The sequence below is a fragment of the Podarcis erhardii genome (genome assembly GCF_964252035.2).
Source record: "Podarcis erhardii genome assembly, chromosome: 4".
NCBI lineage: Eukaryota > Metazoa > Chordata > Lepidosauria > Squamata > Lacertidae > Podarcis > Podarcis erhardii.
This window is the reverse complement of record NC_138508.1, coordinates 97,348,073-97,373,012: the sequence shown is the minus strand read 5'-3', so window position 1 is coordinate 97,373,012 and position 24,940 is coordinate 97,348,073. Positions and strand designations below refer to the sequence as shown.

General features: G+C 41.1%; 1 protein-coding gene across 13 annotated transcripts in view; it reads right to left on the bottom strand.

The window, feature by feature from the left end:
- Nucleotides 1-24,940, bottom strand: part of MYCBP2 (MYC binding protein 2) — a 138,824-nt gene that overhangs the window by 16,193 nt on the left and 97,691 nt on the right. For 9 of the 13 annotated variants that reach the window (XM_081857917.1, XM_081857918.1, XM_081857924.1 and 6 more), the window contains 17 exons: nucleotides 20,125-20,226; nucleotides 16,259-17,905; nucleotides 15,503-15,672; nucleotides 14,313-14,557; nucleotides 13,064-13,231; nucleotides 12,215-12,372; nucleotides 11,313-11,512; nucleotides 10,502-10,651; nucleotides 9,414-9,574; nucleotides 6,532-6,688; nucleotides 5,098-5,322; nucleotides 4,328-4,393; nucleotides 3,272-3,511; nucleotides 2,905-3,003; nucleotides 1,517-1,597; nucleotides 543-809; nucleotides 121-404 (listed from right to left, as the gene is read on the bottom strand). In XM_081857917.1, the coding sequence (XP_081714043.1) occupies nucleotides 121-404; nucleotides 543-809; nucleotides 1,517-1,597; nucleotides 2,905-3,003; nucleotides 3,272-3,511; nucleotides 4,328-4,393; nucleotides 5,098-5,322; nucleotides 6,532-6,688; nucleotides 9,414-9,574; nucleotides 10,502-10,651; nucleotides 11,313-11,512; nucleotides 12,215-12,372; nucleotides 13,064-13,231; nucleotides 14,313-14,557; nucleotides 15,503-15,672; nucleotides 16,259-17,905; nucleotides 20,125-20,226 (4,420 nt within the window). The remainder of the gene's footprint in view (nucleotides 1-120; nucleotides 405-542; nucleotides 810-1,516; nucleotides 1,598-2,904; nucleotides 3,004-3,271; nucleotides 3,512-4,327; nucleotides 4,394-5,097; nucleotides 5,323-6,531; nucleotides 6,689-9,413; nucleotides 9,575-10,501; nucleotides 10,652-11,312; nucleotides 11,513-12,214; nucleotides 12,373-13,063; nucleotides 13,232-14,312; nucleotides 14,558-15,502; nucleotides 15,673-16,258; nucleotides 17,906-20,124; nucleotides 20,227-24,940) is intronic. The other 4 variants (XM_081857919.1, XM_081857921.1, XM_081857927.1 and 1 more) reach the window with 3 other exon arrangements.

Below are 24,940 nucleotides of genomic sequence, written 5' to 3'. Positions count from 1 at the left end.
CCAAAAGAGAAGATGTCTGGCAATTCCCGGACATATGGCAGTCCTATTTTGAAAGGGGACATTTTAATTCCCTATGCCGTGATACTGAAAGAACATTAAAAGAGTGCAACATCTACTAACCTGGAATTGAAAATCATTGGCAATGTAACTGTAGTAACTCCTTTGCCAGCTGCAGTGCCAGCTGTGCCAGTTATAGTGGTTCCTTTGGCCTTCAGCTGCACAGTGAGTGCTTTGGCAATGCAGCCCAGGAACATATCCAAGATGCCCAGCTTATTCCAGTCTCCCTTCTCTGTTGAATGAATGATGTCGCTTATATCTGCCGGGGGCAGCGCCTTGACTCCTATGATACTAGCCAAGCGACTAGGGGTGACTTCTGGCAGCACACGCCTAAGTAAGGAGGTCACCTAGATGAAGCACCCAGGAATTTAGTCAACATTTTCATTGTCTGAGTTAATGTATCAACTGATCATTATAAACAACTTTAACTAAATTTGACTACGATGCCTCTTTATACCGTATGAAAATTTTCATTTTGCACTAACCTGCCTCTGTACCCTGGGTGAAGCAGTATGTAGCAGCGAGAAGAGATCTTGAAGCAACGTCAGTTGCTGAGCCAAGTACTGACGCCCTACGTTAGAACCACTCAGTGCCAGCACCATGGACAGCAGCTCAAAGCAATAGGCATCAGAGGAGGCATCCTCGTCGCTAGGCTGAGAGTTTGCGTTCTCTTTGCTAGAAATTGCATGCTCCCATTCTTCCCGAACACGAGTCGCTTCCATTCGGATAGCCTGTACAATATGAGCGCAAACCTAACACGGGGAAAACAGGAAAAAGTAATTTAACTGCAATCAACCACCTCATGACTCCAGTGCAATTAAGCTGATTTATAACTTATCAGTGTTTTAATTGTGATGCCATGATCAAATTCCATACGCACATCACACCGTGCAAAAATAAGACTTATGCCCTTCCTACCACATCAGAACATTTTGCGGGATTACACTGTGCCTAAGTCATTCAATGAAGAATGGGACTGTTTGCACATGCATAGGCTTCAGCTGACACAAAATGTTCTAGATGTTAAGTCCAGGGACTTAACATTAGATCGCCACGTGTACGTGGTGTATCTGCAGTAACTCAACAAATGGTCCCTAAATTAATTTGTAAAACACAAAAGTTTTGATTTCTGCTGAGTAAATTACCTTGCCCCTACCAAAACTGTTTTTGAATTGCTCTGCTGCTTACATCCCCAGAAGTTCCTAGTTTGCATTTTCTTCTTTTAAAAAACTAACCTGCTTTACCCCTTTTGCGTAAAAGCGGGATAGCTAACATGTCCAAGCTAAAAAACGCTCAGCAGCCACAAACTCTCCTTCTTTCTCCCAACCACTTTCTGCCCTCCTCTCCCCAATGGCTGCCACTTCCCATGCTGAACCTCCCTCTCTTGTGCCCTGGAGACCACATGTCCAAGGGTGTGTAAAATGCTCAAAACTATAAAAGGCTACTACAGTAAACAAACCTGCTTTTGCAAATTAGTCAGTTTACTTCTGCTGAATATAATTCCAACCATGTGCTCTTTCAGGTCTGCATCCGAAGTTGCCTTTAGATGGAAACATTAACATTTGATGTGAGCCTATGTTCCACGGTTTGATTTTTGTAACATGAAACTTAGAACAGTTTTGCTTTCCTTACATAGGCTGGCATTTACGAAAACAGAATAACTAGCCAAAATAAATTCGCTGAAGAATATATACACATCACACATTTTCCCCCCTTAAAGAAGAAGTTGTCAATAATACTGTCCTGGTTTTTTTGTAAGAGTTTAATACTCTATGAAGAACTGAGCTTTGACGTCAGAGACAGAATTTTGCATTGGGAGAATCTGGCATATTGTGACTTACAGTGCAATTTTAATAATGTCTACTTAGAAGAAATTCAGTGGGCTATAAGGGGGTTACTATTGCAGCCAGAGACTTCCACGTCTACTTTTTTGGGAAATGGGAACATGATTGAGCATTTGTTTATGTAGGACCTTCTGGCAAGAAGAATCGTAGCTGCGTTTTGCAGGACCTGGATATTATTAACACAGGAGTTCCTACTGTTAAAGCAATAAAATACTGTGCAAGTTAAAACAATCTGCTTTACTTGCAGATAGTGCTTCCATGCATTGGCTTCCTAGTGAACTGCTTTTTGCAACAAGAATTAAGAAGAAACTGGGATGTAGACGTGGACTTTAAATAGTGGCTGTTAATCAGAACAAAACATTAATAGTGAGGCTGCTCCAAGGTTCAACGACTGGTGAATCAATGCATCTGAAATAAATAAATGGCTTACTATGAATCTTGCCAAACATTCCCTGACTATTGTTGAAAGTTAAGTACAGTGGTGCCCCGCAAGATGAATGCCTCACAAGACGAAAAACCCGCTAGACGAAAGGGTTTTCCGTTTTGGAGGTGCTTCGCAAAACGAATTTCCTATGGGCTTGCTTTGCAAGACGAAAATGTCTTGCGAGTTTTTCCGACTTTTTTTTCTCTCCCCCCCCCCCGCTTTTTCTAAGCTGCTTATCTGCTTATCCGCTAAGCCGCTAAAAGCCGATAAACCGCTAATAGCGCTAATCCGCTAAGCCGTCAATGGGCTTGCTTCGCAAGACGAAAAAACCGCTAGACAAAGAGAATCGCGGAACGGATTCTTTTCGTCTTGCGAGGCACCACTGTAATCCCAAAGAAAGTCTATATTTCCAGCATGTAGGTAAACATTCAGCATTACTAGCAATTTGGCGAAACCACTACTGAATTAAAAGGAAAATCTAGGTAAGGGAATTCAGTCCAACATGGCAAAAGTCAGAAATTGACAGAACTTTCATTACTAGTTTTAGAATCATAGTAATGATAGAATACAAATAAATACATTGTGTACTTTTTCTTCTCCTTCAGGTGAAGACAGCAAAGCTTTTTCTTCTTGTTCTGGTGTTGGCTCAGCATCTCCAGATATGAGTTTTCCAAAGACCTATTAAAGAATGGATAAAACAACAGTAGAGGAGTTACATACAAGCTTTTATGCAGCTGCATTAACCGTTTTAAAATATCTATGTGCAGTTCATAGCAGATACCCAATATTCAAAAATAAACACATGCATAAAGCTCCCATAGAGTCTTTCATTGAAACAGCTTCAGATAGAGCTTCAGAGACAGAATTACACAAAAGTCACTCTTAGATCGTATGTCTAATTTACAGCACTAAACATGAATTGTTGTGATGCAATTCAGTGTCTCACCTGAGATGTAATAAGTCTGAAGACCCGCAGCGTCTCAGCTTCACAGTTCCTTTGCTGAGCTACACTTGCTGAAATCTGGCCTGCTATCTTGATGCTTTCGCCATCCTTCCATCCCAGCACTTTCACTTGCCTAACTCTGAGAGTGTTCTCTGGTCCCTTTAATTCAATTTTGATGATGTGATTATCTCCACCAGGAAGTTCACTGGTTACCCAGCCAATATGCCTTGAATCCAAGTCAACCTAGTACACAAGAATGTAAAGACGGATTTGTAAGGTGGGGGGGGGGGGCACACATACAACTAATGACTTGCCTTTACAAGTAACTAGTTCAAAAGCCAATATTTAATAGTCTGATTCACGCATCCACATTCAACAGTTTAGGGCTGGGCATGTGTGAATGGGTTATCACCACAGACAGAGCTTTCAACCCAACCAATGTCAACTCAAAACAACTGCCAATATGAATTAGATTAAAGATGGACCTTCCCCTCCTCTCTGTACACAGGACTGGGCAATTTAAAACTGTAACAGTATTCAGATTCTGCAGCCACCTGATCCTTTATTACAGGCACATATAAGGGACAAAATGCAAAACAGAAGGAGGTGGAAGGCATTCATTTCCCACATCTCTATTTGTTTCTTCCAGAAACATAGTACAAATATGATGCAAAGGCATCTAATGTTCAGTTATGGAGATTTTGTAAAACAAGTCCCTTGAATGGCATGGTAAATGCATATTACTCCTGCAAAGAAGCCAAATAGAATGAAAGATTTCTGCCACCACCAATATGCTGTGCCTAATGGTAGTCAGATCCTATTACATAATCGGCATGCTTGATTGAATTTTGATGCTATCTTATTCATACTGTTTTCATTGAGCTGTTGTATGTATCACATTTTTACTGTATGTTTTTTTGTAACATCTATTAATGTTGTTCATTGCTTTGGGGCTGCAGGGCTGTGAGCCAAACAAAGCAACTATAACATTCCAACTAGTACCATATATTCTTTAAGAATTAAGATGTACTCTTCTTCATAATTAAATTAGTTATTTACCTGCTTTATTCTGCAAAGATCTTCTACTGTCTTGCCTGTTAAAAAGGTCATCGAAGTCACTTTGTTCTACAAATGACAGGAATGAAACAAAAATAAAAAGACGCTTTCAAATGTGTTGATAATACTAACAACACAACTTAAAGTGCAGGACATGAATATATGTAATTTTATAAAACTAGATAGTGAAGAAAAGCAGAACTGCGATAGCCAAACAACTTTAAAGCTCAGCATTTTCACTTCATGTGGGTCGGCTCACACGTTTAAATCAACTGAAGCTATCAATTCTATATTCTGTCAACTCACTTCTGTAGGTCTGTGCTATATGCAGGATGATGTAAAAGGGATTCTCTATTTGAATGCACGAACCCTGCATTTCTGAACCAAGGATTTTATAACTCAATCCTATGGGTTGCATTCAAAGTAGTAACTAAATTAAAGTAACTTAGCAGCATGCTTGTTCCACTGGTGAAATGCTTCATGACAGTGGTAGACTGCTGTGCAAGAAAATGCATGAGCAGGTTTGCTGGTAACTTCACTGCATAATGCATTTACAATAGTGCAACTGTTGCATTTACAATAGTGCAACTGTTCACCCATCCACTGGCTCAAGAGCCCTTGCAGAAGTGAACAGAGAACGTTTGATACAGTTTGATCTAACTATTTTATAACTACACTCTCTACAGCAGTGCAAATTTATGAGAATATGCAAGTTCTGCTATTCTTTGTTTCAACAAAATTCATGTAGAAATATGACACAGAATATGATTTACCCCAAGATCCCGTGAGTTGTCAACATGGACAGACACATAGCGAGCATTAATTCCTTTGACACAATTAATGGTAATGTTTTTAGTCTTATTTTTATCTTCATCTCCAGATTCCCAGAAGGTTTCTGTTGACCCATCCGTCAAACTACCAATCATGGCTGGGCGACTTGACGTTTTAATATCCACGATGCTGGTTAAGTCTTTTAGACAAATCACTATACATGATTCCTGTCAAAACAGTGGAGTTTCAGAGTCAAAGAGGTAAAAAAAAACAAAAAACAAGCAAAAAAAGTATGTCACTCCTGTGGTACAAACCATTCTTTCTTGATTAGTTTAAATGAAGAGGAGGTATGAAATGAGACAGCGATTTTGAGTTTGAAGGTTCTCTTTAAAAAGTAAAGTAAGAATAAAGACACTGTTTCTATTAACATGTGTCTAGATTAGACGGCTTTGTCCATGGAGTTTTCTTGGCAAGGATACTGGAGTGGCTTGCCAGTTCCTGCTCCCTGAGTGCTCACTGGAAGGACAGATCCTGAAGCTGAGGCTCCAATACTTTGGCCACCTCATGAGAAGAGAAGACTCCCTGGAAAAGACCCTGATGTTGGGAAAGATGGAGGGCACAAGGAGAAGGGGACGGCAGAGGACGAGATGGTTGGACAGTGTTCTTGAAGCTACCAGCATGTGTTTGACCAAGCTGCGGGAGGCAGTGGGAGACAGGAGTGCCTGGCGTGCTCTGGTCCATGCGGTCACGAAGAGTCGGACACGACTAAACGACTAAACAACAAGACTAGACAGCACATCCAAAATCAGATGCAGCTACCTGACACCATTTAGCCACATATCACAACCTGCATTTGCTCCCATAGGTCTACACCAGGTTTTCAACCTTTTCGAGTCCATGGCTCCCTTGACCAACTACATTCTTTCTGGAGCACCCTTGTGGGGCTCAGGAGCTCAGTTATGTCACCCCTTGCCTGCACAGCTAGCAGCCTCTCATCCTTTTTCGAACACCCTCCGTTGTTGCGTGTTCCCTCAGCCTCCTCTCCTCTCCCCTCTCCTTGGGAGTCCTTCAGGCAGCTGCTGCCACCCCTGGTCTCTGAGCTTGCCCTCGCTCTCTGCCCCAAAGAGAGGTGCCTCCCAGAGGCATCATTCGCCTGTGCAGCTTGTAGCCAGGGCTGCTGCAACAAACAGTTGTGCCAGCCTTTGGGAGGCAGAGACACAAAACGGCATCAGAGGATGGGCATCCCTGACCATTATTCAAGGCACCCCAGGGTGCCGCAGCACACTGGTTGAAAACCACTAGTCTACACATATGGGAAATATCAACTTGTGAAAATGAAGTACTTCTGAAACTTCATTTTAAGTGACTGTATGCATTTCTGATTAGTAAGATATGCTCATCTACTGCCTCCCTGGAGGCAGGGAGGTACGACTTACCTGACTAATAGCTTCAAAGCCAGACTGGATACTGATACTAAAGCTTTCTTCACTGTCTCCATCATCAGATTTGGACAGAATGTTGTTAATGTGGTGAAAGACATTGCTCTGGTGCAGAAACTGGTGATCCGATTGCTTGAATTTGAGGCTCCAGCATCTGAAAAAATTAAGTTAACAAGCACCCTTCTTCAGTTTAAATGCATCCAATGAACCATGAGCAGAGCATACATCATCAGCTTAAGACTCTGAACAGGCAGCCCAGGCTCTACTAAGAAGAAACACATTCCATTATTTGCTGAGTTTCCATGTCTATCTATATGGCAAATAAATGCCTTTTAACTATCTATCTATCTATCTATTGTAACGTGAAATGTAGGCTATGAGATATCAAGAATATACAGTATGAAATACAATAAAGAAATTCCTGTTTCCCATTCTGTATCCCTTTCATTACTAAACGTATGTGTGTGTATATATATATATTTCTTTTTACCTATTATTGTGACTTCCCTCCACCACGGCTCGACATCCTTTATTATATTTTAAAACTTATCATTGTGTTATATATATTAGTTACATTGACCCCAGGAACAATCTTACAATAGTTTTATCACACCTTTACGAACGTAAGTCCATGTATATCAATAAATTTGTTTTCGAACAATGTTTTGTCATATATTCTTCTAAACAAGTCCATTCCTTCTTGAGTTTCTGATTCAATTAAAATCTGATGGCTGCTGTCATTTTAGCCAACTCTATGAATTCACAGAGCTTGTTTAACCACTCCTGTATTGAGGGGACAGTGTCCCCTTTCCAAATTTTTGCTATCAGTAACCTGGCAGCAGCCGTGGTGTATAAAAATATTTTTTTCTTATCTTTTAACTTATGCATCTCCAAGCAGAGGCAACAAGTGTGTAAAATATTCACCCATCCAGCGGTGGAGCGGCCCCCGCCTGCGCCTGGTGTGCACCAGGATGTGTGTAGGAGGCACCTGGGGGTGGGGCATGCCATGAGAGTGACCCCTGAACCACTGCACACTGAGCCAGTGTGGTGCAGTGGTTCAGAGTGGTGGACTCGTAATCTGGTGAACTGGGTTCGTGTCTCTGCTCCTCCACATGCAGCTGCTGGGTGACCTTGGGCCAGTCACACTTCTCTGAAGTCTCTCAGCCCCACTCACCTCACAGAGTGTTTGTTGTGGGGGAGGGAGGGAAAGGAGATTGTTAGCCACATTGAGACTCCTTAAGGTAAAGGTAAAGGGTCCTCTGACCTACTCTGGGGTTGCGGCGCTCATCTCGCTTTATTGGCCGAGGGAGCCGGTGTACAGCTTCCGGGTCATGTGGCCAGCATGACTAAGCCGCTTCTGGCGAACCAGAGCAGCGCACAGAAATGCCATTTACCTTCCCGCCAGTGCGGTACCTATTTATCTACTTGCACCTTGATGAGCTTTCGAACTGCTAGATTGGCAGGAGCAGGTTCCGAGCAACAGGAGCTCACCCCATTGCAGGGATTCGAACCACTGACCTTCTGATCGGCAAGTCCTAGACTCTGTGGTTTGAATCACAGCGCCACATGCGTCCCTTTGAGACTCCTTAGGGTAGTGATAAAGTGGAATATCAAATCCAAACTCATCTTCTTCTGCTACAAAGCAGGGCGCACTCATAGCCACAAGCAGGCGTGTGCCCTGAGCCTTGAGAGCCCAGTGATGCTTTTATGAGCAGTGCTGGGCTCACAGGGAAGGCGTCGTGAGCAGTTGTGTCCTTCACACTGCACCCTCTGGCTGGGAAGGAGGCAACAGGCATGCGCCCCAGGCCCCAGCAGCTGCTAGCAGTGCCATAGTGCTGGGTTCACTATGGGGCAGGGCGTTGTGTTGCGTCCTCCCCCCCAAACTGGGCCCAGCGCGATGGCTCCCTCACCCCTTCCCCTGCTACACCACTGCACCCACCTGAGATTCAAGACTAACAACAGAAAAGACAGGGAAGGGCCTTAGATCTAGAGGCTAACAATACATGAAGGGTATTAGATGTCAGTTCCATTAATGTTTGTCTCTGAAAGTAACGTATGAGGTCTTACATTAATATGGGCTAAGTAAGTACGGCTGAACAAAAGGAGGTGTATTTAAATTTTTTTTGGGGGGGGGGGACACAAGTCTTTGCAATATGGAACACACTCTCTTCATGAATGAGCAGGTTGGGAAATGGTAGGAAAATGTTTACATATTCAAGCATTTGATCCAGCTTCATGGTCATTACACAGCCCAATCTGAATGAAGACTGCTCAAGAGCAAGGGCAATGACATAATCACATAGCCAGATGCAAGTAGTAGCCAATGGAGTGTCGTCACAATCTGCAATTTGTTGGTATTGCTTCTGGAAGAAGCCTGCTTTTATTTTTTGAAATGGTGCCAGAGCTGCAGATCAGAAACAAGGCAACTGCGGTACTGGAACAAGGGATTATTTTCCATATATCCTGACAAGTTTAAATCCTCATTTATACCTGCTCAGAGGCAGGAAGGTACATGAAAGAAGTAAACCATTTTTACTGAGTTTTAAATACAGGAATCCTGATCAGTCAACGTACTCAGCTCTTACAAGACAGAAGCAGGATTCTATGGTTTCCTATTGCTCCAAAATGCAAGCAAAAAAACTTGTGTTAATATGTCCAGTATAAAAAATGATACCAATTACCTTGTGAAGCATCCTAATTCTGGGCATTTGAATGCTGCATACTGAAATGTGCCCAGCCAGATACAGAGCTGGTGTCTAAATATCTGAGTAGGTAGCTTTCCCCCCTACTTTTGCTCTAAATGAAAAAAAGGCTTCATATATATGTTTACCTTCTCTCTGCTCAATTTTTAAAGGAGATTTTCTGTATCTAGCACCTACCTCAGAGCCATCTGTTGCAATGAACTTCCACTTGGGAGAGACATCATGAGGTCAGAGATGGTCTGTAGCAAACGGTGGAAAGTATGGGGCAAAGGATGAGCTGCTTCACCAGCAATCACTATGTCGGACAACGGATGCTCACAGACTCTTGTATCCTTTTCCTGAAATTCAAATTGTTTAAGTTACATCTGGAAAGCTGCCCTCTTGAAGTAAGGGCACTCTCACGTCTAGCTGTTCTCATTATGTCAACAATTTCCCCAGTACAGTGGTGCCTTGCAAGACGAAATTAATCTGTTCTGCGAGTCTCTTCGTCTCGCGGTTTTTTCGTCTTGCGAAGCACGGCTATTAGCGGCTTAGCGGCTATTAGCGGCTTAGTGGCTATTAACGGCTTAGCGACTTTAAGAAAAAGGAAACAAACTCGCAAGAACTCGCAAGACGTTTCGTCTTGCGAAGCAAGCCCATAGGGAAATCGTCTTGTGGAACGACTCAAAAAAAGGGAAAACTCTTTCGTCTTGCGAGGCATTCGTCTTGTGAGGCATTCGTCTTGCGAGGTACCACTGTATATATTCAGGATCTGAGGCTCTATTACAAGAAAAAAAGCTTTCAAAATTCTATATGCATAACTTAATAAAATTAATAGGCGTGTGCTTAATCACACACCCACTTATATTGCAACACAATTCAAGATGGTGTTTTTTTTCTGCACTGCAATTAAGATGAGGACTCTGACAAAAGGCACATGATTTACCTTACAGTTCTGATCAATATTAAGTCAATATTTTTTCTATTTTTATTTTAGTTTTTTCTTATATAGAGAATGCTGTATATTTTATGCTTTGCTGGTATAAATTGGTCGTTGGTGACAATGAATTCAGATTAAAAATAATCAAAACCAATTTCCTTACAAATGTTGTACCATGCCTGTTAAAATAGAAAACTGATGCAATTCTGATATTTTATTTTATTTTACTTTCTTCACAGGCATTATAAAATCTGCTGAGATAATATTAGGTGATTGGAAAAAGGTGATGCACTTGGTTCCATAGTACATCATCACAGTGAACTAAGTTGCAATCACTTCAACTTACTTGTTCAGCATTTTCTTTGTTTGCTTTGTTCTCTTCATCCTCTTCTTCCTCTGGCTCCACAGGGGCAGGAGTTAGAGAAGCCACAAAATGCCATAAAATATCATGAAGAGATGTTGTTTGAATGACATTGCAGAGAAGCCAGTTAAAAGCCTAGAAACATAAAAGTTGTGGAGTTTAAGTGCAGAGGAAAACTGGAGGGGAGATTCCAAATTTCAGAGGATGCAATAGTATTTTGTAGAAAACACATGCAGTTTATGCAATCCATGATAGTAAGACAATCTAGACACATGTAGGGCACTGTTATTTTTTTTACAGACATTTGCAGTTAGCTGGCTGATGGTGTAGTAGTAAGAAAAACAGAAAGTTAACTTATGGGAGTGACAGGTGCTGAACTGAAGTGCAAGTAACTGCATAAACTGCATGTACTGGTTGTTAGTCACATTTAGATAAAAGTCAGTACAGTGGAACCTCGTGTTATGGACGGTTCTGGTACTTCTGGGTTGCCGCGGGACGCAAGATGAAAACACACAACCTGAAGCGGACGTATCATGAGGTTTGACTGTATTCTGATAGCAATGTATGTGCAACTAAGGCAGCTAGCAATACGAAGGCAGCTAGCAATATTTAGAAATAGATGGCATTCTAGATATCTTAACCTAGCACACTCTTAAGCAAGTTTACTCAGAAGTAAGTCCAGCTGCCTACATTCACACATCACGATAAAACACTTTGGAAAACTAAAAATGCTATTACAAAGAGAATGAATTACTGACGTGACACTGATTCGGATGATAATTAAGGCACTAAATACCTCCATAGCAAACACCCGGCAAGCTGATTTTCTTAAAGCTTGTTTCATTGCAATTTCAAGTCCCTCCAAGTCATGATGTTGGATTACAAATGCCAGAACAGGCCACTGGAAATTTCTCTCTCCTTTGGAAAGAGAGCTGTGGGCGGAGATTAACCGAGAAAGTTCAGGAGATGGATGTCTCAGGAGAGAGGACCCCACTTCTATTTAAAAGCATAAAAATACGTACATATTAGAGAGTTAATAATATACTAAGGAGGTTAGTATATTAGTATTATTTTACTGAAAGCAGAAACTGTACAAATAATCTGTCCTACCACTTAATGCTAAACATTACTTGTTGGTTATACTGAACGGGTATCCTAATTCTCAGGCAAACAGTTTGGCTGTAACCTTTTACATTTATCAGATATTACACTTTGGATGTTCAGGCTCAGACAGACACTGCTTTTGGATGTGCTGTGCATTGTGGACAATCAAAGCTGAACACTTAAAAGAGGGGGTCCCATTGTGCATAATAGTGAAGGGGCTCATTGACTCAATACTGACCAAAAACAAAAGTAATTGCAAAAGAAGAACACAGTAGGGAGAAAATAAAGAAACAAAAGAAGAAGAAAAATGGGCCTAACTCATACTCTTTCAAAAGAAAAGTTTTTCCTGAAGGTGACGGCCAAGACAGAAGGATGCAAGAAGGCACCAGCCATGTCTCTTTGAGAATGTGTTGTGATGACTGGGGACAGCCTTCAGGCTAAAGCCTCTGTCACTTAACTCTAAAAAGTTCTGATCAGTGCTCTGCACCAAAACTCATATTTGGGATTGCACAGAAATCACAAAGAAGCAAAGTAGCATATACATCCACACAAATAGTAAAATATTTTCACAGCTGGCAAAGTTTATATCCTTACCTGCATCTCCACTGTTGACTCTCCTTCTGGGGATAGCCTTTACTCGTGCAGGTAAAATGGAATGTTGTTTATCATATTCCGATGCAACGACTGAATATGACCTTTGAAAAACTGTGCGCTTTGCCAAATCTGTATCTGTGATGGGACTAGTCTCTAAACTAGAAAGATAACAGTGCATTAATTAACTTCTTTATAGGCATATGCATTTTAGCAACCCAATAATTTAAATATATCTCCTAGTAACAAACAGGGAAAGCTCATGAGTTCAATCAACTATTTCTTGCTCCTGGATTTCTAAGGTTTCCAAAACGGATTTCAAACCATGCATTTAGGAGTGAATCCTGATTAGCATTAACCATTGTGCAGATATGATTACAAACTGTGGTTAAGAGGCTTTTGCATGGTAGAAGGCTTTAATTCAGGGATGGGAAGCATTATGTCTGTGCTGGCCCCCAGAAAATTAAAAATTATCTTGCAAATTCTAAGATGTTCAGCAGCAGGGTTTCACCTTATCTAGAATGAAACAATCAACGTCTTTATTTCTGACAAAATTATAGACTATACGAACCTTTTAAGAGTTTCTATGTCAGACATTACATTACGTTACATTACCATTTTTACTAGATTACCAGTTCCCTAAATGAAATATCATGAAGGTTAGTGAAAGAAATCAGAGTTTCTTCTTGAGCTTATAAAAAAGGTGGTAAACATAAATCCTTGGTTTCAGTAAGTATAATAAGATGGTCTCTTGATGCTTTTCTCAAAGTAGTGTTATGAAGAGTTGCAAATAAATCAATCACAATTTAGCAGTTAGCACACCAACACATACTAACATACACATTGGAATACCTTGGTGGCATGGATTTCATGTTACTTTCTGGCTCCTCAAAGACATTAGGACTGGCATCAGGAGTAACAGATATATAAGGTGCAGGTACTGAAGTTGAGCGCAAATACCTCATCTCATCCTGAAAGAGGTTGTCGTCTTGATAGCCAACAAAGTTTTCATGATGATGTCTGAAAAGAATTAGACACCACATGTTATGTAAAGCCAAGGCTTTTTTGGTCCAATCAGTCATCAACCAATCATTTAAATGCATAAACCCAACAAAAATGATATATTACTATCATTTTGCTTAACGGTTACCCAAACACACCTGGGACATAGTATTTCAACTAACTGTCCAAAGACACTAGCTCATCAAAACCATACCACTACACAGGCTAAATGTCTCTAAGTTCTGATCAACCAAGGAAGCTTTCAAAATTATTAAATCTCGTTTTACAACTCTCCTTTTTCCTAATTTGAGAAGTAAAGGTTGGGTGGGATGACAGGCTGAGCAACAAGTCAGCAAGGTTCAAAATACAAACTTTACAAGTGCCATCTGCATATGCACCCTTTTGCAAGGAAAGGAGGTTCAGCAGCAGTCTGACTTCCAGCAAAGGATCTTACCTGGAAATTCAGTAAGATCTCTGGAGAGAATCCAACTGCTTCTCTTTGTGGAAGCAAAGACAAAATGGACTCCAGCCAGAATCTGCCACTTCCAGTATAGTCTATTTTCTTATGAGATTTTACATTCTATACCTTAAGAAGATATTCACTCCATCGTGCCCTATGAACTCTTAAAGTGGTCTGAATGCCATGTGATTGTGCATGCGCGCACACACAGTTCAGTACTGCAAACAGGCTTCTTAAAGCACAGACATCTAAAGGAACACCAGACACTCAGAAATGAGCTAGAACTCTTTGGAAGAGCATTGACTGATAGGAAGGTAAATATAATAAAAAATCATCAGGACACAGTTAACATGTGCTTTTAAAAACTTTAAAACCCACCTGTAGCCATGCTTGAAGAGCTGAATGTTATTTACTGAAAATGATCTAACACACACAAAGGTAATGATTATAGTTAGTGATTCCAGTTAATTAACAGATTGCTTCTTTAAACTAGGAATCCTTGACCTAATAGCAATAATGATTACCCTTAACACCTATACAGTAGATTTTTAGTTTTAAAGTTACTGTTATCTCAAGACAAAGTAAATGCATTTTAGACAAGCAGAGTTATTAATGATGCGTTTATTTGTTTATTGTTACCTTGCTAATGTCTGAAGATAGAGACAAGTCATTTTAACAGGAAAATCCTCCGAGATGCCTTCCTTGACGCTCGGAAGCTGCGACTGGAATGGTTTGGAAGGGTGGTAGCACAGAATACTGGGCTCAGCTGCACTGCTCAAGGCCAGCAAGAACAATGCATTTGCTTTGATCACTTGATGGGCTTCCATGGTGGGCAAGGCACGAGGTGTCTTAACTTGCATTGGCTTTCTCCTAGACTGTTTGACCTACAGGGAGACAAAGAATGCTACTTCGTAACCATGGCAGTGGAACTTCAGGGTCCAACAAGAGGGAACAATACCCTTGCTAAGCATTGCAGCTTTAGCACCTTGCACCAGAGCTCCACTGCTTATACCTCATCCTTTCTTCACTACTCAACTAGCATATGCGGGTGAAAAAGTATGCTTCATGTGAACTTCTGTTCCTGGTATCACATGGAGGACAATCTTGGCCTCTCAGGATAGCATCTTCCTCGGGCTTAGAACAACTTACCGGTATATGACTTTGTAGGAAATTATTCTTGCATTCTACAGATACAACACAGAATTGATAGCAGAACCAGCAACCCCTACTATAAATGCATAGTTTTCTCTCTTTCACAGTCACATGCGGAAAATGGGAGCACTGAGCATTCAGTACACCCAAATGTGACAGCCCTGTGACTGTGGCAGATGACAAATGCAGGTCTAAGCATCACATTATTTTCCCCATTTTGACTTTTTGATTTTAGCCCAGTAAACAGCAGTATTGCAAGTAAGTTCATTAAACTTACTAGCCCACTTTCTGTGTGATCGTTAGCCACTGTCTTGCCTGCCATATTTCTATTTCAGTCTTTTAATGGCATGGGCAGCCTGAAAGAAAGAACTATTTTCCAACTTATAAAAGCTCGCTTTCCTGGTCTTCTGAAAGCAATTTATACAAACTGTCAGGGAAACAGCCATTTACAATCTGGATGTAAGGTATACGCATGAAATGCAATATTAGCTGCAAAATGCACTTCCTGCAACCCCAAAGCCCAGCGAGTTCTCAGACTTCCCGATACAGTAGGGAATAATGCAGTCAGAAGACACCTAGGTTGGTGTCAGGAGAACAAAGGTACATTATTCCTAGAGGGCATTCCTGCAAAAACTCCACAGTCTTGCTGTAGATAGCAAGAAACAGATTAAAAATACCTTTTCTCTTGCTGCTGCCTGCTTTTCACGGAGGTATTTTTCTCTGCACCGATCACAGACTAGGTACCATGTGCTTCCTCCTATGCCACCATCGCCACAATTGCCAGCCCATCCTCCACAGAAGTGCCCAATGCTGTTATAGCCTTGTCCACCAGCATAGCGGCCACAACCTTAAAATAACGAAAAGTCACGTTTAATAGTAAGCTCTAAATACATTATTTGGTTTGCCCGGCCACATAGTCACAGAGAGCCGAGTCTTCAAAGCAGGGGTTGCAAACCTTTGGCCTGTGAGCCAAATTTAGGCCAGCACAGGTCTCGATTTGACCTGTAAGGCTGTTTTCCCCCAAACCACACCCACCTGTCCCATAATATGCGATATCAGGTGTGGGGCACACAGAGACATGGCTCCTACGGAAAGCAGGGCTGAAATCACCATTCATCAGCTGATGAGCGGTAAAGTTCAAGTCTGAGGTATGTACTGCAAGATCACAATGTGGTGATCAAAAAGTGTGTTGTCCCTCTACCGGGCAAAAGTGGCCTACCCAATTCTGGTCCCCACACACATTCTGGTGCCACGTTCTTTGGTTTTTACATGAACAGGGCGAACACATGATGAAACGAAACACGACTGCTGCCATCATGCCTATTAGTTTAGCCCTCAAACACCTCTGGGTCGGTTCCCATTCTCTTTGCCATATGCAAGCAAGGGTCCTTTGCCTGATGCAAAAAATCCCTTTCACGAAACGAGCATCTTACCTGGATGAGCTTGTCTCATGTGGTACGTCACTGGGTATGGGTGGGATTCCCCACACAGTTCACAGATGGTATCTTTCTCTGGTCCTCCCACTGCAAGCTGAGCCATTTCACCAAAGAGATTTCCCCTCGGTCTGGCCTCCGCTTTTTCTTTCTTCTTCTTTTCCTTTTTGGACTTCTTGCTATCTTTGTCACTTTCTTTCTTCTTCAACACGGCACAGGACCCAGGGCTTGGAAAAATCATGTTCTGAGAAGCTGCCTTGATTGTTGCCAGAGAAATGTCTTCCCAGAAGGCTACCAGGTGTTGGAGGGTTAATGGAAGAGGAGACTTGGACTTCATAGTATGGTGACTGGTAGTTTCAAAAGAGGTAGCTTCACTTTTTCCATCCTCACATCGTTCATGAAGAGGAGGCTCTTTAAGCATAGAGAGGACCTTATTTTTGTTTATGCTGCCCATTTTCGATATGTCAGGCCCATGGGGAGCTATGTTAAACATATTCAGAGCAGAAGATATTTCCAGGGAATGTCTATTCTTCAGCTTGGTTTCTTTCTCCTCTGCAGGCTGTTGGCCAAGATTGCTTCTAATAGGTGCATGCTCCTTTGAAAGTTCTGGGTTGAATTTCAAAAAAGACGAGCAGGCCATTGCATCGTGGACTATTCCTTCATGCCACAGGAAAGAAGCAAAGACAGCCCGGGCACATTCAGCCACAGATGGAGACATTGCTTGTTTGGCGGGCTCTACGGGTCTGGAGCCATCGCCTTTGAAAAGGCATACGGACTTTTCCTTTTTGGGTCTCGTATGCCTATTTGCACATTTGCGGCTCACTTTGGGAGACGCTCTCATGTCTTGCTCATCTTTCAGCGGTGCTTTTCCTATGCTGAAATGAACTTTGTTCGAGCAATCATCCACGCTTTTGAATTCAGAGTTATCTTCACAAGTACTGTCTGTAATGCTATTGGTCTTTAAGGTGCTTGAGGTACAGACTTCAACAACTTCACTGTGAAGGTTTTCTTGCACAACATGAGGGGAAGGGGCTCGGTTTTCGGTTTCAGCCGCAGGTTTCCCATCTTTCGAAACAATTTTTGGCTTGGGAGAAGTGGACCTTCCCCTCAGTGGTTCTGTTAGGGGTGCTTTCTTTTTGCGAAGGGTATCTGGGTCAAGTGTATATGAATCGGACTTAGATCTCTCCCGAGGTGGATCCAGCTTTGTTTTCACTGGGGCTGAAGGTTTCTGAGACAGGGTCTTCTCGTGAGGAGATGAGGAACGGCGAGATCCAACACCAGATGTGCAGGATTTCCCGGCTGAGATCGTCTTTGGAGAAGATGATCGAGTTCCTGGCCCTGGAGATTCTGCCCTCAGACCAGATGTTGTCCTTCCGTCAGATTTTAAGGTTTGCAGGGTGTTGTGGTTTGGAGATAATGATCTGCTGTGGGAATCTGACCTCAATTTTGCAGTGTCAGATTTTAGCATCAACGATTCACTCGCAGATAAGCTCTCTATATTCCTGGGCTTCTTCTGGTCTGTAGCTTGGTAGCTCATACGGCTATCGGGTTTAGGTGACCTGCTGTCTGCTCTGTACTTCGAAGCCATATCGGATTTCCCTGCTGAAGAAACTGGTCTAGCAGCTGCAGTGAAATTTACTCTGTCACCTGTATGGCACATTTTATAATGACATTAAAGGGAAAGTGCTCATTTATAATACAACAGATCACAACACAGGATAGGAGTAGTGAATACTAGATAGATAGATAGATAGATAGATAGATAGATAGATGATAGATAGATAGATATAGATAAACAGATATAGATAAATAGAGAGATAGATTATAGATAGATAGATAGATAGATAGATAGACAGACAGACAGATAGAAGAGAGAAAACAGTGAGTTCAATACTTTATTGGTTGGATTCAGAGAAGCATGAGAACTCAGTTTGCACAATGCGACTATCTTGACTTCTCCTTGATATACACCAAACTGCTTCTGAGGGTCAACAGATCTTCTAGAATGGCATGGAACTGGACAGGGTGGGAGGATGCAGTGTAACTGGGGAATTAGCAGAATTAGGAACAGGAGCAGAAATGACCCTTGGATTCAAGCCTATATGAGGGTCTCCCTGCTAAAAAAGTAGTAGTACTAACTGCCTCCTACAGGAAGGAGATTGCAACTAGGACTTCTGCCTCAAGAAATATTTGAGTGATCCAGTCAAAACAAGGTGTGCTGCATCTATAGCTGAACTACCGAGGTTGGGGTCTGTGTGTGTAGGCAGCACACTTTTGCATGCAAAGCCCCAATACGGCAAAGTTATTTGTGCATGGGGAAAGGTTTCTGCACATAAGGTTGGATCCAGAGTTCCATGTGGAGCTTCACTTATGGATTAGGGCACACTCAGGTCTCAGTTCATGCTCCCCCCCCAAAAAATCTGCCACAATACCCCACTGAAGGGCAAAGGAGGAATTGGCAATAAAATCTCCACTTTTCACAGAAGTCCTCAGTAGAACCAACCCCTTTCCATCATGGAAAGGTCCCCTTCCACTTGCAGAAAGGTACCTTAGATTCAACTAATATAATATCCTTTCAAGATTGAGACTAGTGGTTTAACAGTGCAGCTAAAATTTTTACTTGAGTGTACATATTCAAAACAACACTCTATACGTAACATCACTAACCTCAAGGAAAAGGCTAATGTCATTCCTTTTTTATTTTAACTGACAAAACTTTTATCAAAAAAATTAGTGACTAGATTTAACAGAATTGCACTATCTAGTATTGAGGTTCTTAAACTTTGCTCATCTGACAACCTACAACTGGCTAAAATATACATCGAAAATATCAACTACAATTTAAAGAACAGTTCAGAGGAATATTCTGCAAGTCATGTTCAGCACAGCTAATGCTATAAAGGCAAGACCAATTCCACCATGAACTAAAGTGAGATCTAGCTGCTCAGTCCTACTCACTTGCCTCTGAGGAACCTGGAGGGAGTTCCTGCCTGCCTTAACATCAGGAAAGGACAGGGAGAAGGGTTGGAAATGCTGCTGAAATACCGTATTTTTTGCTCTATAAGACGCACCAGACCACAAGACGCACTTAGTTTTTGAAGAAGGAAAACAAGAAAAAAAAATTCTGAATCCTACAAGCCAGAACAGCGAGAGGGATTGCTGCGTGAAAGCAGCGATCCCTCTTGCTGTTCTGGCTTCTGTGATAGCTGCGCAGCCTGCATTCACTCCATAAGACGCACACACATTTCCCCTTACTTTTTAGGAGGGAAAAAATGAGTCTTATAGAGCAAAAAAATACGGTAATTCTGATTTCATGCGGACATGGTGCAATTTCTATTTCTGCATTAAATCTGAGTGTGCTTTTAGTCTGAAAATCTTCTGTAAGCTACATTGGGACACCCATGGGGCTATAGTGTGGGAGATAAATATTATTTTAAAAATAAATTAGTAAATAAATGAGCCCATATAATGCTTCTCAATTGTACTCCCCCCCCCCAAATAAAAGCACACCGTGTTCTATGTATGTAAAAAATGCTATTGTATTTTTGCTTAGATATATACAAGACACTAAATCATTTTATTCACTGTAAACTAAAATAAATATATTGCATTGCTTCCCTTTCCACAAGGAGGCAAATAATCATTTCCATGTATTTCCAAATGGTACTGGAGTGATTTCTGAACCTCATGTTTATGAATGTTGAGTAGTGCATACCACACATTTATAGTAAGTCATTAAATTATTGCACTTAAGAAAAGCAAACCTTTTTCAAGTGAATGAAATGGGGTGCTCAGCAGGAAAACATTCTACTTATGGATTTCCAACCAATTATGAATAACCTGTCTACAATGGCATGCATACCCACCCTTTAGCTTGTGAGAGAGAGATGAAATAGCAGAAGCAGGGCCAGCTACATCATTACTTTTGTAAATGCGCTCACGAGAAGCAAGGCAGCAGGATGGAGTTTCTATAGTGGAAAACAGTGGCACAGAAGCAGCATAGATTCAATGGGAAAATAGCAAAGATAAAACAAGCAAAGCAAGCAATTCTGATGAGACACAACTTTCCTGCAGCATAATCAAATTCATTTTTAGCTTACGCTTAAGGATTAAAAATAAAGTAAAGATGTTACTCTTCTCCAAAATAATAAATTAATGTTATTTTTCAAGACAACATTAGGGAAAACCTCAGCCCAAATTCTCATGGGAAGCAAATGGTTGATTAAATAATAATAATAATAATAATAATAATAATAATAATAATAATAATGAAACAGCAGCTAATGAATGGCTTTGCTTTGTTCTGCTCATTGATTGCTTCTGCTGTTGTTATTGAGCAGGGGTGAACTGAAACCAAACATGTTGTTTGACAGATCTGAGTATTATTTCATAAGCTTAGGTGAACATATTTTTTCATTATCTGGCTTTGCATTTGCATACAAAATTGAACTTTCACAGAAAGAAATAACTACCCTTAGAACATGAATTATTTGTTATTCTTGAACAGGGGGAGGGGAGTTCTTTTTCCAAAGCTCTTTTGCTATTTCAGTCATATAGCATAACACTAATTGAACTAAAAGACAAAGTATTTTGCTGACAATGGCCCAGTTAACATGTCACATTAAAATGCAGTCTAAAACAAGTTATGGATTAATGTGAACCCTGGCATCATGCTGCATGTTGTCTGAACCCACTATCATGGTTTGTTTCCCACCAAACAATGAGTGGTAATCCAAGGACACACACTAGTTTCCATTCATGGTTCGCTTGAAGAGAAACAAGCCACAAACTCAGGTTTAGATAACACGACAAAATCAGTCTCTGGCTTGTTTTGTCTGCAGCATAACAGCAGCAGGGGAGGAATGGTGTGGAAACATTTGAAAAGCATGCACTAGAATGCTGCTAATTCACATTGAACCACAGTTTGCTTTAAACTATGGTTTAATATGACATACAAACAAGGCCAATAGCTTGTACAATAGATAAATTCACGCCAATCTATAGTGCTACAGGGGGGGAAATGGTGTTGGTTCTTGCACACTTTATACTTGGTCCTCACCTCCTTGCAAAGGGGCAGGGGACACTGTTGCAATAGGAAATGAAAATCTTCCTTTCTTTCACTGAATCCTGCCTCCACCCCATTATCTTTGACCGATTATAGACTTAGGGGACACTGAATCCCTTAATGGGGAGCTGGGCAGTAAAAGCCAACCCCAATTTTTTTCTACAGCAACAGCTTTCAGGTTAACCAAACACTTGAGTAATAAATGATGAAATCTTTTCGTTTTGCCTTATTAAAAATCATTTATTTGCAACACACTATTCTCATTCTAGGCTTATGGGGTTCTTCTTTTCTAAAGGGGGTCTGCTTTACCTAGAACCTTTTGTGCTAAGAAGGGTCGCCACCCCACCCCAAGGCATGCTATTTTGGGGGCAAATTGTCTGCTCAGAAGGGAAAATATTGCATTCAGGGAAAAGGAACTTTTTAAACTTCTGCTTTCCTATAAACAGAAGCAGATCTAAAAAGTCTGCTATAAGGACAGAAGCCTACAACTGGAACCAAAAGAATTCCAGGTGCTAGAAATGTACTTGAGTATAGTTTCGATATGTTAATTCTATTTTTGATACTTTTGGGAACTTTGGGTATTTCATAAAGAAAGCTCCTGTCCAGCCTCAAGATTTTGGCTTTTGCTAGTATGTTATTCTTGGGATGGCCTCTGCTCAAATAAGAAGTGTACGGTTATATTTTGCATCTTACTAATCAGACTTTTTTCACTGGCTTGAAAGTCTGTTTCTGGGGGTTGTTTCTTTTTTAGAACCCATTTTTAATTTGGTTAATTAACCATAATTTTATCAATATACATGTCAGTACACTTTAATTTTCATGGCACATTTTACAAAAAGGAATCATGACTATTTTTATCTGTGTAATATGAGTTTATAAGAGCATATAGCATTTTCTTACATTTTGCATTTTTATCCTTTATCCTATTCATGTAATTACATTGTGCTTGAGGAAGAAAATTTCCAAATTCATTACTATGATTACCGTAAGTACATTTCTAGCACCTGCCCCCCCCCTGATTTTTTGTCTGTTGACGGTGCTATCCTAGTTTTACGGTTGTTATCTCCTTATCAACCCCCCATATCAAACACTGTTTCAAAACCAGTTTGCCATGCTGCATAGGGGATTGCTGTGAACAAGTTTAATGCTTCCTTGGACTCATGTGTTGGCTGTTGGCCCATGTGTGGATGCGATAAAGCTCTCTGGATCAGTTTTAAAAATCAGTTGTAAATCTGTTAAGATTTCTCATATAACACACATTTGCAGGGGTTAACAGTACACACGTTGTAGGGAATAAATAACTCTAAAATAGGAGCAGAGAGTAACCTGAGTGAGCAGAGTGTTATCTTACTTCCCAGTAAACATGCAAAGGACTGCACTTTAATTGGCCAAGAAACATTAATGTCACAAAATGTAAAAATGGTATTGTGCTCTACGTTATCACATAAGCAGGTTGTTTTATTGAATGCTCTACCCTCATCAACTGAGGGCCAAACTCAGCTTAAGATGAGATGTTAAATCTGCCTTTCGTTTCTCAGGTGCTGATCAAATTACATCTGTTGGGTGGGGTGATAATGAAGAGGATCAAAGCAAGCATGGAAGGGAGACTTACTTTCCTCCACTACTGCTGTCCTGAGGAATATTCTTCTTCTGAAGTTGTTACTTACTTTGAAGGGGGAGAGGGGAACCCTTACTTGGGAATTTGCATTTCCTCCCAACACAAATACAGGTTTCAGAGGAAGATGTTTATTCGGGACCACAGCAGGGGAACTAAAGGAAAGATCCTATGTTACATATGTGCTGATAATAAGGTCTCGTTTTTGGAAGCTCATGCACAAGGTGTCCCAGGAATTTTGACTTTTTGCCAGAACTAAACATAGTACTCTGCACTTCAGTCTCAAATGAGCCCCTTGAGTTCGACGTGACTGAGATCCTTTGGAAAGCTGTTAGACAAGTCACCACTATTACAGTAGACATTTTATGAAGACTATAAGGAAGTGTCTTGCTTCACGCAAAAAAATACGATCCTCAAGTCAAAAAGCCAAAGATCTAGCAGAAGATGAAGTATTGTTCCAATTACAAAATACCATTTACATTTTCTTCAGGTTTCTAAATAAGACAGAAATCTGAAGATCAACAAGATAAAAGTATCCAATGCATTATCTGCTTAAGTGGGTTTGAAGTGGGAGGCACTGGACATTTTCTTCTGAAAATGGTCCATCCAGTTCAGCACCCTGCTCTCTCAGTGGCCAGCCATGTGTTTTTGGGAAGCTAGAAAGCTGGACCTAAGCACAACAGCACTCTCCCCACTTGTGATTCCTACCAAATGACATTCAGAAGCTTACAGTCTCCAACAGTGGAGGCAGAACATAGACACAGTGGCTAGCAGCTTTATCTTCCAGGAATCTGCCTAATCTTCTTTTGAAGCCGTCCATATTCTACAAACTTTTAAGTTCATCCTCATTTTCAAAAAGAGCCATAGAACTCTGCTATGTGAGAAAGATGAAAGAGATGGAAACAACTATGTAAAGAATGGGAGTGACAAGGCAACAGTAATATTCAAGATCAAGAGAACCTTGGTAGAGGGTCTTAGCACCATGAATAAATCCCAATGGCAAGTGAAATATTGATAGTCTTGCCCCATATAGATAAACTGCAGGATCTTGGTATGCCAATGTGATAGGAGAAGCACGTATTTATGAGAGGGAATTGCCTCACTTGGGTGATTGCCACAATGGATGCTAGAATCTCCCGTCTGAAAACAGTAGTGTGGAATGAAGCAGGTGAGGTACTGTGATAAAGCAGATTCCTTGCTTTGCTACTCATCTTACCTTCACATATAACTACCAAGCGTAGGCCTTGGTAGTCATAAGATGGACTCCAGAAGGTGCTAGCCATTTTCTCTACATCATACGAAGTAATGCCTCCTAGTTGAGGCTTCCTTCCCCTTCTACAGAAAAATCAGAAGAACCTAAGTGCTAGATACCTCAACAACACCACCATCTCATGCATTTGGATGAAGTCAAGGAGGAATCAACACTTTTGTGACTTCTCTCTCTCTCATTGTCACTTTCGGAAAATGATTCAGAATCCTGAAGTTCTTCTCCATGCTGTTGTGCTGGATGAGCTATTAAATAGTAAGTGAGTGAGTGAGTGAGTGAGTGAGTGAGTGAATGAATGAATGAATGAATACAGGGCCATTCTGAAAAGGGTCTAGGCCCACTGCTACCTGTTGATACATTTAAAGGTCTTGATAACCAGAGAACAACGGAAAAAGGCTGCTTCTGGATTACTCTCCCAAAGCAGATAACTCAATGGTACCAATTTCTACAGATTCTTGGCCTCTGTAAGCTTGGCATCTGTGATACCTCCAGATATCTCAAGATCAACTATAGATGCAGGTGCATGAAGAGAGGAAGAATGCTCACAAATCTATGCTGGCATTTTAAAACTAATCTATAATTCCCAAGGTCTAGATCAAAGGGCAAGCTGAAGAGAGGCCTTCGGTTCTAAGGTGTTTCTTACTCTGATTCACAAGTCAGTTTCTTCTGGTGCTCCCAACTGATGGGAAGAAGGTATCAACTGGCAGAACCACTTCTCAATAGTAGATAAATAGT